Source organism: Nansenia antarctica (assembly GCF_963989245.1).
Source record: "Nansenia antarctica genome assembly, chromosome: 10".
NCBI classification, from domain to species: domain Eukaryota; kingdom Metazoa; phylum Chordata; class Actinopteri; order Argentiniformes; family Microstomatidae; genus Nansenia; species Nansenia antarctica.
This window is the reverse complement of record NC_137680.1, coordinates 7,851,725-7,867,279: the sequence shown is the minus strand read 5'-3', so window position 1 is coordinate 7,867,279 and position 15,555 is coordinate 7,851,725. Positions and strand designations below refer to the sequence as shown.

At 42.6% G+C, this 15,555-nt stretch overlaps 1 protein-coding gene across 2 annotated transcripts in view; it reads left to right on the top strand.

Annotated features, from left to right (window-relative positions):
• rorc (RAR-related orphan receptor C) overlaps positions 1-13,047 on the top strand; it is a 20,297-nt gene extending 7,250 nt beyond the window's left edge. For both annotated transcript variants that reach the window (XM_080540375.1, XM_080540374.1), the window contains 10 exons: positions 7,026-7,111; positions 7,412-7,553; positions 7,686-8,033; positions 8,331-8,432; positions 9,730-9,851; positions 10,078-10,210; positions 10,844-10,951; positions 11,321-11,431; positions 11,582-11,691; positions 11,868-13,047. In XM_080540375.1, the coding sequence (XP_080396501.1) occupies positions 7,026-7,111; positions 7,412-7,553; positions 7,686-8,033; positions 8,331-8,432; positions 9,730-9,851; positions 10,078-10,210; positions 10,844-10,951; positions 11,321-11,431; positions 11,582-11,691; positions 11,868-12,032 (1,427 nt within the window). In that variant the 3' untranslated portion in view covers positions 12,033-13,047. The remainder of the gene's footprint in view (positions 1-7,025; positions 7,112-7,411; positions 7,554-7,685; positions 8,034-8,330; positions 8,433-9,729; positions 9,852-10,077; positions 10,211-10,843; positions 10,952-11,320; positions 11,432-11,581; positions 11,692-11,867) is intronic.
• Positions 13,048-15,555: the final 2,508 nt, after the last annotated feature.

Sequence of the window (15,555 nt, the reverse complement as noted above, 5' to 3'; positions counted from 1 at the left end):
AAAAAGAACCGGTATATGTTGTGCAGCTATTGACCATTGAGTATTTAGTGTATGGTTATAGTTGTACAAATCTGTGTAATAATGACAATAGTGAGTCAGTAGATAGCAGACAAACATTTGAAGACTAGAATTTGAAGTGTTATTGTTTTTTTTACTGGTTTTTGAAAACCAAATTGACAATCTCCAAAGAGTCTCACTGGTTAGCCAGAGAGCGCATTGAAATCTATGTGTCATCTTTGTGGTTGGACAATGTTCTGAAATGACTTTCCATCTTACCTGCTTTTTTCAATGTTTCGGGAATCATAAACAGAATATTTCAATGCTTCCTAACGCACTCTCGCAAAAAAGTCTGCGATCTGATACAATGAACTGTGGTATTATCAGTTGCCACAGAAATAAAGATTATGTATTATCAGCACAAGACAATTCTTTGATGATTTTCTAATTTCCCCCAGCTGACAGTTTCAAAAGCGGTTCTATCTCTGAAACTCTCTATCTCTGAAATTGTTAGGCTGTTTTTAAACTGTACTCCACTGTAGCCAATCGTTTTTTTTTAACTGCTTAATATTATTTGTGGGGTAGTGGTCGCCTGGCCTAGTGGATAGAGTGTTGGGTTGGTGATCAGAAGGTCATGAGTTCAAATCCCACCTGGGAACACCACCACTGATTGTGCCCTTGAGTAAAGCACTTAGCCCTAAATTACTCCAGGAAGATCTGTCCATGTAATCTCAAATTAATTGTAAATTGCTTTGGATAAAAGTGTCTGCTAAATAGTGTAATTGAAATGATGTATTTAGGGAGGTTGGAGTGTTACTACGTTATTAATCCAGTGTTTGAGATGCGTAAGAGATTATCATCATACATCATACATCATGCCATTTGATTGAAGTGTTACTACATTATGAATCCAGTGCTTGAGATGCGTGAGAGATTATCATCATACATCATGCCATTTGATTGAATTGAATTGTGTGTACATGGTGAGATACGTGTTCCATGTATGGAGAGGAGAAACCCTGTTGCCTCAAGCATTCCCTCCCTGCACCAGTTTTTGGATGCATTGATACTGGCACCACTACACACACACACAGAAACACAGCTGCCTGGCCTAGGTGATAACTCTCGTGTGTGTGTGTGTGTGTGTGTGTGTGTGTGTGTGTGCGTGTGTGTGAGTGTGTGTGTCTGTGTGTGTGTGTGTGTGTTTGCGTGTTTGCGTGTTTGCGTGTGTGCATGTGGTGCATGTGTGTTTTCTGGGGTGTTGGGGTGGGGTAGAGTGAGATATAATCACCTGTGTCTGCTTTGTCACTAAATATACCATCATACTATACTGTGGTACTGCAAATACATATATTGCATTCATGGGATTCTAAATGCTATGAGCTAGGGTTAGGAAAGGCTTCAGTCCAAACTAGTTCCAGATTGACCCAAATTGATTGATCAATCCAATGATCAATACAATGACGCTATCTTTCATTCAGTACTGGCAATGAAAACAGGTTATCCTGGTGATGGGAACTTGAATGAGGCAGTGTTCACAGTAGTACAGTAGCCTACTCTGCTGGTGTTTTGGGGGGTATTCCTGTCTAGGTTTACGTGCTTTCTCTTCAAACAGTTTTTCCTTTTGTTTCTGGATGCACACATACTCCTACCCAAAGCACTTTGCTTGACTTCAAAGAGTCGACACCAAAATCAGAAATCACACATTCACCCCCGAAATATGACAAATCAAAGGAAACACTCGATTCCCACAGTTTTTCTGTTTCACTCACAGCATTTCAAATGCTTTTGAACATTGTCTGTTCCCAAATAGTTCTTGATAAGCTGACGGTAAAAGAGGTGTCTGTTACTTTATATGGGTATTGTTTATCAGGGCCTCTGTGATAATTGCGTCTTTTGTTTGGTAGATCAGTGAGAAAGTAGAGTACATTGTTTTTGTAGGTGCTTGCCGTTTATACTTTCCTGCCAACGCAAAGTTAAGTTAGTTAACAGAGCTTGCTTCACAGGTTAAATTATTTTCTGACAATTATTTTCTTTCATCATCAGTTCTGTCTTCATGCTTTGGATAAAGTGGAGTCCGTATTTTTTATGACTGTTACTGTGTTTTATGTACTGTAGCCACTGTAGTTTATTCATTATTTGTCAATAGTAATCGATCATGTACAGTAAAGCAGTAAGCATTATATGCAGCAGCCATTTTACAATCTAGAAGACTCTACATATTGATCGTCAGTGTCACCGCACAAACACCTACCAGAAATAAATGTAGGAAATGTGCATATATTCTAAATGTTCATGTTCTTTAATTTAAACAGTTGAATTACATTTTATATAATTACATTCTATTAAATTAAATGTGTCTCTTTTTTAATCTTACATATCAAAGCTTTTTCAAAGCTGAATCATTAAAAAGACATTGCTGAAATATACCATCAAGTAAAGGTCAACTACTCACATAGTCGTCACCTTGTTTCAAACATATTTTGATGTATATTGCACACATTTTCCTGATCAAAATAAGTGTCTAAATACGTTCTGACTGTGCTTATATTTTCAAAATACTGTTCATGAAATATCTAATAGATCATATTTATTCATATCATGATGTTATGTTAAACCAAATCTCAACGGATAACCTGACAATGACCTTATGCCAACGTTATGAATTAAGATGTTTTACTACATTTATTTTCATTTGAAAACTGTTCCAACTGAAATGTGCAAACTTGATATATTTATAAATGTATCTTTTTTTGATTGCACAAGATTTTTACCTGAGGGATAACTTTACCCCCCTTAGCTGCTCTTCCTTTAGAGTGAGTGTGTGCGTGTGTTTGTGGTAGGTTTCCGGCGGAGGAAAGTTGAGGTTTTTTGTCCGTTTATAGTTTATAGTGCAAAATGCAGAATGCTGACGTGGGGATTTTAGATCGAGACTAAGGAAAGATGCTGAAGAATGACACCAGCTGCTGATGTGTGAGAGATATTTAACTACTCTTAGTAAGACAATGGAAGTTGAATGGAAAGTGCTTTTTTATTATTAAAAGAACATGAGAGCGAAGCGATCAATCTTTTGGACTAATGTTCCAGCCTGGTCTGTAACTGCCACAGTCAGGGACTGTCTGTAAGATTTGGTTTTTTATAAAGATAGCCTTGTAATCCTTTGTTATCCAGGATTATAGAACCTCAAACACATACTTTTGGAACTTGCCCAAGGTAGCATACACTTCCATCAGTCATCGCAAGAAAAAGTAATCTATGCTCGGGCCAGGGGCCATTGGCAGTCAATGCTAGAAGAAGGAAGAATCATTTTTACATTTTTTATTTCTACAGTAGAGAAACTGTACAGAGGGGTAGAGGGGATGGTTTCAGGAGGGAGAGTTAAGGTGTAGCCTGAAGACATGGGTCTTCAGTCTACGGTGGAAGATAGGTAGTGACTCTGCAGTCCTATAGCTGACATGGAGCTGGTGCATAATGTCATAGGCTTTAGGATTTTTGATTGATTTCGTTTTTTGCTGAGAATGATCATGTTGACGATGGTCACAGCCCAAGTTCTGCTGGTTGAAAGTGTGTCTGACGTCCAATTGCATTGCAGTATAACAGGCCCATGACGAGTTGTCAGGCGGAAGCGTGGGAGGAGATGTTGTATTCTAGTGTACCTTCCAAACACCTGAGTATTTCCATTACTGCCATCCACCGCTCCATCTGCTACAACAATATCACCACTAGTCTTACTGTCTTACCTGTATCATTAGCATGTTAAAATATATACAAACAACAGAGTGACAGACAGTTTTCAACATCACAATACACATATACAAGTAATACCCACTCTGCAAATCTTAGTGAATGTTGTACAGCCTGCCTCTACCCATACAGAGGGTGAGATTGAGGTGAGATAAGGTTTGATCTGTTGCCCTTATCTAGACATATCTGAGATAGATAGGCTTGTCTGGAGGAGAGACGTGTGTAACAGCAGAGATATGGTTGTAGATGTCACAGATCTCTCGGAACAAAAGACATAGTTATAATCCTACGGTGCAACTATGACATCTCGTATGACCATTCTGCTTACCTGGCATATGGAAAGCCCCATGTGCTTTTCTCTCTCATGTCAACTTTTGTAAACTAATGTGTATTACTACGAGCTATAGATAAAGTACTGTCACATCTTATCTTATCTTTGGAAAATGCGTTTTATTCCACATAATTTGTTTACATGAGCTCAAAGAGGACCTACGTAAATCAGGTAAATCCATAATAGGTAAAAATCCTACTGGAACAGGTGGCACTGTACATGAATATTGCATGTTTTGCTGTAGGCTTTTTACTTAGAATAATATTCTATTGCCATAGAAGTTAAAGCCTCAGGGCCTTTGTAAAGGTCTCTGTCTGTATAGGTCTGTATAGGTCTGTATAGGTCTGTATAGGTCTGTGGGTAGAGATAAGAAAATAAAAGGATACACAGAGAGAATCGTTCAAGGCCTATAAGAGGCCTATGAATTAGTAGCCTACTTTGTGTGCAAGTGTCTGTGATTGAGTATATTACTGTGCTAACAGGTGTGTGTGTGGGGGGAGGGGGACGACGACTTACTAATTGTAAGACGCTTTGGATAAAAGCGTTTGCAAAATGGTAAAATGCTAATGTAAAATGTATGTGTGTGTGTGTGTGTGTGTGCGTGTGTGTTTGAACAGTGAAAGGTTGTGGGTCAGGATGGTTTCCTGTTGTTTGAGGTTGAGAATCAGAACTGAAAGAGCAAAAAAACAGAGACCACTGATGTTCTCTCTCTCTCTCTCCTTCCCTCACTCCCCTCTCTACGTCTTTCTCACTCTTTCAATACTAATTTCCCCATTGGTAACAATAGTATTACCTTTTCACTCACAATATACCAACACTCAAGTTGAGGGGGGATGAGGGGGGATGGCGTCCCCCCTGAAATAAAAACGTTCAAAATCATCCCCCTTCTAAAACTGCCAAACCCCATGTGTTTTTATCAATGAATGTGGTATTACTGCTATTTCAACATTTAGTTTTACGCATATTGAGTAAAATACTGTGGGCAAGAGGGCACACACACATGCGATGACATTTTTACCAAGTCACTGACGCTGTGAGGATGCTAAAATTGTCCCCATATGATGAAATCCACCATCCCCCCTGATTTTCCTTTACAACTTGAGTACTGCAACATACAATACAACATACAATACATTATTTAAGTCAGTCAGTATAATAATATCTATAATAGCAGGTCTGACTATTATCAGATACTGTGTAGTTGTGTAGTGTAGTGTGGTGTGTAGTATTTATCACTTCAAGCATTTTACCACAGACCGCCCTCCTCAAGTGCCTCTGGGAGATTCCTGTGGCACCAAAAATGAGGGCACACACTGACACACTGACACACACATAGACACACAAAGGTGACACAGTGACAAAAGCAAACACACACACACACACAATCACACAAACACCTTAACATGTAACAATTAAATCGCAAAACTCTCTCGACTGAAGGAGGAAAAGATAGAGGGATGAGATTGAAGTACATGGAGGAGGGGAGATGATTGAGAAGTAGAACCACCTTAAGTGGAGAGGGGGGGGAAGGAGGAGAGAGAATGGGGGGATGGGGGAGGAGGGGAGAGGGAGGACGGGCATTCCTGGCAATGATGAATGAAAGAGTGTATTACTGGCAGCTCTGTCCTTTATGAGCGAGATAGAGAGAGGGATGAAGAGAGAGAGGTGACATGAAAGAGGGATAGTCAGACCGAAAGAGAAGCCAGTTTACCACTTAAAAAGCTCTGAGGTTGACACCTTCACATCCTCCTCCTCTCTCCATTTGCAAATATTCCCCCTCTTCTGTCGCTTCTCTTGTCTTTGTATTTGAAGTTATTCTGTTCATTTCTTATGAATGTAAAAAAATATCTGAGAGGAAAAAAAACATGTTCATTTTTCTTCAGAGGTTTGATGGCTGTTAGGGGAAAAACGTAAATTATGATTTTGTTCATGTTATTGTAGCCACTGTGCACTACACCAGTAACAACGACATAATTTAACTACTACAGAAACACACAAAAAGGTGCTGTATGCAACAATAACCCAAATATTGATCTGAAGAAGAAAAGGAACACAAATATGCTTGTCAAATCTGGCCACCCTCACAAAGTACAGAAACGGAAGCATCTTTTCTGTTTCATCAATGGCTCTTTTACTCTTCTGTTGTAGGTTGAAAACATTGACGTTTAAATGATCACAAAATTGTTGCATACAGCACCTTTATAGAAGAAGCTATGAAGGTTATTAATAGAACTTTTTAAAGTTGTTCTGTTGTTGTGAGAACTATGACAAAAGTGTTATTATAATTAGTTTTAATTTGTGTGTGTGTTCAACCATTCATACTGGATGTTGTCATGACGAGAGCTATTGATCTATGAAGGGTTAAAACCTTAAGGTTAAACCTACAGTATATGATAGTTTAAACCTCATCACCACACAGCCACATTCTATCAGTCAGTTTCCATGAAGTCAACAGGTTATATTTACAGAAAAACCCACTGAACACACACACACACACACACACACACACACACACACACACACACACACACACACACACACACACATTCACATACACACACTGACAGAGGGTCACATACAGATCAACCAATTTCTCTTTTTCCAACTGTCTGTTCAAAAATATTCCTCTTCATGTTCAGTCTTGACTTTTTACATTTTCCTTCTTTTCTTCTTCTTTTTCTTCATCTTTCAACCGCTGTCTTGCAAGGTTATGTGTACTCTGTCTTGTTACAAATATTGTGTGAACCTTTGTGTGCGTGCGTGTCTGTGTGTCGCTTACACTCTCTCATGTGTACACATACTGATGAACACACACTGGTAAATATAGGCTCAGCAGCACTGCCCCCTGCTGACCATAGCAGTCAGCTTCTTGACTGATGCCTGTCAAATCTGTTGTGATAGGATTGGTGTGTGTTATGTCTAAGTCACTGTCTGTCTGTTTGTGTTTGTTTAGCTCAGATTGAGGTGATCCCCTGTAAGATCTGTGGTGATAAGTCTTCAGGAGTGCACTATGGAGTCATTACCTGTGAGGGCTGCAAGGTGAGACAGCACGCACACACACACACACACACACACACACACACACACACACACACACACACACACACACACACACACACACACACACACACACACACACACACTCACATAGTTCACACTGGCAAAGTAGAGACATGAAACAGATTAGTAATGATGACATGCAAAATAAAGTCAACTTTGCCCAAATCATTATTATTTCATTTTATTTAAAGAAAACCAACCTGAAGAGTTGTTCAAGTTTGAGTCGACGTTTCTCTTTCGTCCACTTCCCCCTTCCTCCTCCTTCTCACCCCACCTCAGGGATTTTTCCGGCGGAGCCAGCTGCCTACTGTGTCCTACTCCTGCTCCAGACAGAGCAACTGCCCGATAGACCGTGCCAGCCGCAACCGCTGCCAACACTGCCGTCTGCAGAAATGTGTGGCTCAGGGCATGAGTCGAGATGGTGAGACACACACACACACACACACACACACACACAGAACAGGTGGATTCTACTATAGAGAGTCCAACACAAACACTGTTACACACTCGTGACTGCGTATTCGTTTCTTCCTTCCTTCCTTCGTCGGTGAAGCGGTGAAGTTCGGGCGCATGTCGAAGCGCCAGCGGGACGCTCTTTTCGCCGAAGTGGAGAGACACCGGCAGCAGCAGCGGCTCCAAGGAGAGGTCCAACCCTCCGCTCTGCCCTACCACAACAAGGCCCGCAGAGACCGCTCGCCCCACCAGCTCCAGCCCATGGTCTCGGCCTACTCCTTCCACGGGGGGGAGGCCGAGCGGCTGACCTGCCCCACGGACGTGCATCCTTATCTGGTGTGCTCCCCGGCCGAGTCCCAGGTGGTCGGCTTGGCTTATCGCTCCTGTCTCTCTCCGGTGCTCAGCTCCCAGGGGAGAGGGGACAGCAGTGGACACTCAGACGGGAGAGGTGAGGGAGGACACACACATACATGCGCATACACACACACACACACACACACACACAGCTCCCAGGGGAGAGGGGACAGCAGTGGACACTCAGACGGGAGAGGTGAGGGAGGACACACACATACATGCGCATACACACACACACACACACACACACACACACACGCACACACGCATGTGCGCTCTCGCTCTCGCTCACTGACACATACACTTGTTTCTAAACTATATTAAGATACTGCTATCCCATTTCTCTGTCCCAAACTCTCTCTCTCTCTCTCTCCCTCTCCCTCTCTCTCAGGGTTTGACTCCCGGCAGCCCTCCCCTGACCAGGCAGCACTGGGCATGCCCAGATTGGAGATGGATCCTTTCAGCCCCTATCCTCCCTCTCTGCTACACATTGGTGAGAGGCTGGTTTGGGTGGTACAGTAATTACATGGGTGTATGTAATGTGTATGTAATGTGTATGTAATGTGTATGTAATGTGTGTGTAATGTGTGTGTAATGTGTGTGTAATGTGTATGTAATGTGTGTGTAATGTGTGTGTAATGTGTGTGTAATGTGTGTGTAATGTGTATGTAATGTGTATGTAATGTGTGTGTAATGTGTGTGTAATGTGTATGTAATGTGTGTGTAATGTCTATGTAATGTGTGTGTAATGTGTGTGTAATGTGTGTGTAATGTGTGTGTAATGTGTGTGTAATGTGTGTGTAATGTGTGTGTAATGTGTGTGTAAAGTGTGTGTAATGTGTGTGTAATGTGTGTGTAATGTGTGTAATGTGTGTGTAATGTGTATGTAATGTGTGTGTAATGTGTGTGTAATGTGTGTGTAATGTGTATGTAATGTGTATGTAATGTGTGTGTAATGTGTGTGTAATGTGTGTGTAATGTGTATGTAATGTGTGTGTAATGTGTGTGTAATGTGTGTGTAATGTGTGTGTAATGTGTATGTAATGTGTATGTAATGTGTGTGTAATGTGTGTGTAATGTGTATGTAATGTGTGTGTAATGTCTATGTAATGTGTGTGTAATGTGTGTGTAATGTGTGTGTAATGTGTGTGTAATGTGTGTGTAATGTGTGTGTAATGTGTGTGTAATGTGTGTGTAACGTGTGTGTAATGTGTGTGTAATGTGTATGTAATGTGTGTGTAATGTGTGTGTAATGTGTGTGTAATGTGTATGTAATGTGTGTGTAATGTGTGTGTAATGTGTATGTAATGTGTGTGTAATGTGTATGTAATGTGTGTGTAATGTGTGTGTAATGTGTGTGTAATGTGTGTGTAATGTGTGTGTAATGTGTGTGTAATGTGTGTGTAAAGTGTGTGTAAAGTGTGTGTAATGTGTGTGTAATGTATATGTAATGTGTGTGTAATGTCTATGTAATGTGTGTTTAATGTGTATGTAATGTGTGTGTAATGTGTGTGTAATGTGTGTGTAATGTCTATGTAATGTGTGTAATGTGTATGTAATGTGTGTGTAATGTGTGTGTAATGTCTATGTAATGTGTGTAATGTGTGTGTAATGTGTGTGTAACGTGTGTGTAACGTGTGTGTAACGTGTGTGTAATGTGTGTGTAACGTGTATGTAATGTGTGTGTAATGTGTGTGTAATGTGTATGTAATGTGTGTGTAATGTGTGTGTAATGTGTGTGTAACGTGTGTGTAATGTGTGTGTAACGTGTGTGTCATGTGGTGTTGTAGAGGAGCTCTGTGCCAGCATCGTCCGGTCCCATAGAGAGACCAGTCAGTACAGAGTGGAGGAGCTTCAGGCTCTCAGGTGGAAGCTGTTCAGCAGAGAGGAGATCCACGCCTATCAGAGCAAGGTAATAACCCTCTCTCTCTCTCTTTCTCTCCCGTCTCTATCATCCCCCCATTCTCTCTATCGCTCCCTCACACGCATCCTCCCCCATCCTCCCTGTGTAGACAGTGCATTCGTTGTGGCAACCTGTATGGTGGAACTGACCCCCCCCCCCCCCCCCAACCCTCCCACTCTCTCTCTCTCTCTCTCTCTCTCTCTCTCTCTCTCTCTCTCTCTCTCTCACTCTCTAGTCAGTAGATGAGATGTGGCAGCACTGTGCCATCAGATTGACTGACGCGGTGCAGTACGTGGTGGAGTTCGCCAAACGTATCCCAGGGTTCCGAACACTTGGCCAGAATGACCAGATCACCCTTCTCAAGACTGGTGAGCTAAAACTGTCAATCAACCTGCGAATAGCCAATCAGACATGGGACTTGTAACAGTCTATAAGAGGGATGATCATATCTTGGCCCAGGTCAGAAAGGAACTCCTCCTAGCCCCTCAGTGAATGGAGATTTGAAATGATTGTGTTGGTGTAAAAACAGTGCAGAATGCTCCCATAATGCATTGCAGAATGCTCCCATAATGCTCCCACCTGCCTGGTTATTTCATTGTGTAAACACCAAAGGAGTGGGTGGGTGTATTGTATTGTACCGTAACTAGACCGTTTTCTCATTCAGACAACAGAATCAATCTCATGGAAAGTCTTGGTGAGTGGGCAGGTTCACCAATACCTGATTGAATAACTTAATTCCTTGTCCCCCTCCCCCCTTTCTGTCTGTCTGTCCTTCCACTCTCACTGTCTCTCTTTCTCTCCTTCCTTCCCTCCCTCTCTTACCTCCTTCACTCTCTCTCTCTCTCTCTCTCCCTCTCTCTCTGTCTCTCTCTCTGTCTCTCTCTCTCTCTCTCTCTCTCTCTCTCTCTCTCTCTCTCTCTGTCTCTCTCTCTCTCTCTCCCCCCCCCCCCCCCTCTCTCTCTCTCTCTCTCTCTCTCTCTCTCTCTCTCTCTCTGTCTCAGGATCAATGGAGGTGGTCCTGGTCAGGATGAGCCGGTTGTTTAACACTGAAAACAGCACTGTCTTTTTCGATGGTAAATTTGCTGGTACTGAACTCTTCAAGTCTCTGGGTAAGGAATGAGTCATGACATGGCTTTCTTATTACATTATCTGTGTTTGTACATGGATTATTTTATACAACACATGGTGGTCCGGTGGTCTAGCACCACGGTCTACAGAGCGCCCATGTTGGCATGGGTTCGAATCTGGCCCATGGCCCACTCAGAAAACCCCCCAACTAAAAAACACATATACAACTGTTTAGTGAATGCTAGGTCATCTTAGCTCTGCCCATTGGCTCCAAGTTTAAGCTTAGGAAAAAGCTAACTGCACTCTCTCCCCATGACGATTCTACTGTATACTGCTGTGTTAGCACATAGTGCATCGGTGTCTGGTTAACAATTAGGCTAACCCTAGCTCTGTGGGCTTTCCTGTTGCAGTGTGTGGTGATCTAATGGCAGCGGTCTTTGAGTTCTCTCACAGTCTGTGTGCTCTGAGACTGACTGAGCAACAGATTGCTCTCTTCAGCGCACTCGTGCTTATTAACCCAGGTAAGACCCGACTCTCTCTCTCTCTCTCACACACACTCGCACGCATGTACAGACACACACAAACTCACACATGTAAGAGTTGCTGCATTCAAGACTCTAACTGACAACCACCCCCCCCCCCCCCCCTTCTCTCTCTTCCTCTGTTTGTAGATCGTCCGAGTCTTGAGGACAGGGGCAGGGTGCAGAGAGCATGGAAGGATTTGGAGTTGGGACTAAGCCACATTCTACACAGAGACAACCAGGACAGTCTCCTGCCCAAGGTAACACATACACACACATACACACACACACACACACACACACACACACACACACATACACATACACATACACACACACACATACACACACACACACACACACACACACACACACAATCCAGAACCAGGAGTGAAGAATGATGCTATAATGTCACATATCTCTGTGCTCTTCCCAGCTCTACCAGAAGATGGAGGTGTTGCGGTCTCTGTGTAGTCTGCATGTGGAGAAGCTCCACTGGTTCAGCCAGCGTTACCCTCTCACGGTGCACTCTCTCTTCCCCCCACTGTACAAGGAGCTGTTTGCCTCTGAGTCAGACCTGCCCCATTTGGCCACCCACTGAATATACACACACATACACACATACACACACACACACACACACACACACACACACACACACACACACACACACTTTAACACAGTAATTATACTCAATCACAGACATAGACACTTGCACAGAAATGACACATTTAGGATAAACAGAAGGTCTCACTATTTACTTGCTCATAATAAATATATTTTTGGTAATTCAGAAAAGAACAAAAGCAATCTCAGTAGTGATTAGCTGAAATTATTTTATAGAAAATGCTACACCACAGTTCAGGTACTGTATGTACTTTCTTAGCTTGGAAAGTTTTATTTTTAAGTTGTACACATTTTTATTTTTTGAGAGTGGTAATAATTCAGTATATATTTTGTCCTTGAGATAAATGTGTTTTATTTGGACTCAGGGTGTGCTGTTAGGATTGTCTCCTAGTTCCTAGCTGGTCCAAACAAGAGTGTTCAGATCACTGTGCGGCAGCAAAATCTGAATCTGAAACAATATGAAATCTGTTTTTGTTTGAAACGTGTCAGTAATGAGTGCTGGATATAAGCCATCCAACTGTGTGACCAAGCTGTACCCGTGTCCCCTCTGTTCAGGAGCAAGCACACAGTACAGTACAGTATAGTCCTCTGTGTGGGAATAGAACTTTACCAACCATAATGTCTGTATCGTAATGAGCGTTAAAAAGAGGCTGCACCTTGCATTAAAATAGAGTCATACACAAGCAGCAATGTAACATGAAATAGTCTGTTATTTAATCTGTCACATTCATATCAACATTTGACAAAAGGGTCTATTTTTGTATGTTGGCTGCTCTGTAACATGTGTCTGACTAACTTGATATGTCAGCGTTAGCAAATGTTGAGTATGCACATTATTCCCATTCCTTCACTTGGGAAGTTGTGACCTATGGTTTTGAAAGTATCAACCTGAAGATCTTGGCAACATTATCTATGGCTTGCTTTATTGTTTGTGTTTCTGCAACCGAAAGTGTTAATATGGTCATACTTATTGAGAAGGCTTCCAATAAACTGCTGATATGATGAAACCAGGAATATTGTTGTTATTTGTTGTGTTTGTGTTTTAACAAACTCATCGTGCTACAGTCTTAGTATCAAACGATACAATACGTTCATACATTACAAAAGACATGTTGTCATACTTGCTAACCAGAGAGTGGTTCTTCAGTGTGAATGGAATGGAGTGAACGCATGTGGCTATGTGTCTGTATGTGTGTAGAGCATGCTTTGGTAAATAAATGGACTGACTTATATAGCACCTTATTCCAAAGAGCTTTACAATGGCCTCTCATTCACCCATTCACACACCAATGGCAGCAATGCAAGGCGCCGCCCCGCACATTGGGAGCAATTTGGGGGGGGGGCTCAGTGTCTTGCCCAAGGACATTTCGGCATGTGGCCAGCCGGGGTTCAAACCGCCGATCTGCCGACCTTGTGCTCATTAGACGCCGGCTTTACCTCCTGCGCCACAGCCGCCCGGTACTTCCATCCCCCTCAGTGCCTCTCTCTCAGACCCAGCTGAAATGTAGCATCTATGGGAGGGCTGCCCTCTGTGGCTCGAGGCTTGACTGTTAGCTTACCAAAGAATGTTGTTTATTGAGCTCCCATGGGAAGTGACTAAGGCTCTGTGGAGACCAAACGCTTTCTCCTCCCTGGGATGACCTATAAGTGTTTGTTTACAGTCCGAGGTTGCTCGGTGGTTACAGACTAGGATCAGATGAAGAGGGATAGGACAGTGGTTGACAAGACTGTCAAGAAAATGCATAACTTGCATGGGCATAAGAATCTTGAGATTCGTGATGTCACTGATATCGTCTGATCCTGCTTCATCTTATTCTCGCTCTTCCCATGGCCTCCATGGTTCCAGTCAGCAGACAGAGAGATAGTCAGATAGACAGACAGTGAGAGTGAAGGTTGCGGTCTCGCTGAGTCTTGTTGTTTGTTTGTCATCCTGTGCTCTCTGACCTATCCTGGGGAATGTGTGGACTGTTCCAGGACAAACACATAGCTCTCTGTTAAGTTACTGCATTCCATAGCCCCAACCTCACATCAGAAATAGAGTACAAGATAATAAGAAGACTTATTGAACAGCTTTTTACAGGAATGTGTTTCGGTGCCCGTTCAAAATCAAAAATATCAAAAATAAGAAAGTACTGTATAACTACACTTTGAGCATATAGCACAGTGAACACAGATGGTACCGTGTGAACATCTGACACATACTGTAGCTCTCAATGTACTTTTCTGAAAGACGGTATTGTCCCCATAGTTTTAAGAAGGGAAGGATAGAGGGTGGGAGGGATGGGTGAGGGGTGAGAGACGCAGGGAGGGGGAATTCAGGAGGAAGAACAGTCTGTAATTCTACAATGGAATCCTTCAGTTGGCCATTACTCATTTTCTCACTCTCTGAGATAATCATTTTCTGGAATATAAACACAGGGCAACCTTGGCCTTGCTTCCATAAAATCAACTATTGCAACATGGTGGCCATGTGATATTACCAGGCAACAGCAGAGATGTATTTAGGCTACTGTGTTACACTCAACAGCTGTAAAAAAGGGAAGTATAGTGTCCTCATAAAACCGTAAAGACATACAGAACACAGAGCATGTTGTTCCAGAGTGAGGGGTGTAAGAACTGTGACAGCTGAGGAGAGCAGCTGTGTCAGTGAAGGTGGGCTGTCTCGTGCATTAGAAATAAATCTTCTGCTCTAACCACTGGGGTCACTGGCACTGTGTTGGTCAGAGCTGCATTTCTTTGCACAGGGTGTTTTCAGTTTAGCTGCATTTCTTTGCACAGGGTGTTTCCAGTGTTATGGATCAAAAAGCAGGTTGATATATGCAATTGAGGAGCATAGCTTTGATCTTACCAACACACACGCCTCTATGATGTTTACCTTTCTCCTCCATAATTCACGATAATATCATGAAACCAATGGTCGGGACAGTTGTTGCAAATAGGGGGGGTATATGATTTTCAAGGTTTATATTCACCATACGGTTTCACTTTACGCAATTCTGCGCAGTGCTCATTTTATTGCGTTATTCAAAGCAGAGGCACTTTCTTCACAACAGAACATGCCTGTTCTTATGCAGCCTGTAATACAACTTAATTAGCAGGGCAGTGCATTAGGGCACCATGCGTCAGACACTGTACTTAGTTGACATCCACACCACGTTTGTAATCACTTTGCTCCACAAGAGAGGATATGTCGGGACTCGGGATGACTCATGACGGAAAACTTTATCCCTCCCTCCTCTTTCCCTCTCTCTCTGCGCCTCACCTCTCTTAAATCACACAAAAAAAACATAAAGTGTGTGTGTTTGCCCGTTCGTGGCCCTGACATACAGTAGCCTGCCTCTAGTTACTCTCAGCCTACTTTCTACTGGCTATTTCACTCCAACTGGTACAGCCGGACTAGGGAAAGATTGAAGTTTTAGTTGTCCCGACAACGTCGCTTCCTGGACGTCACTGTCAAACAGCTTTGGCACGATTTCTCGGATCACGGGAGAGGGGGG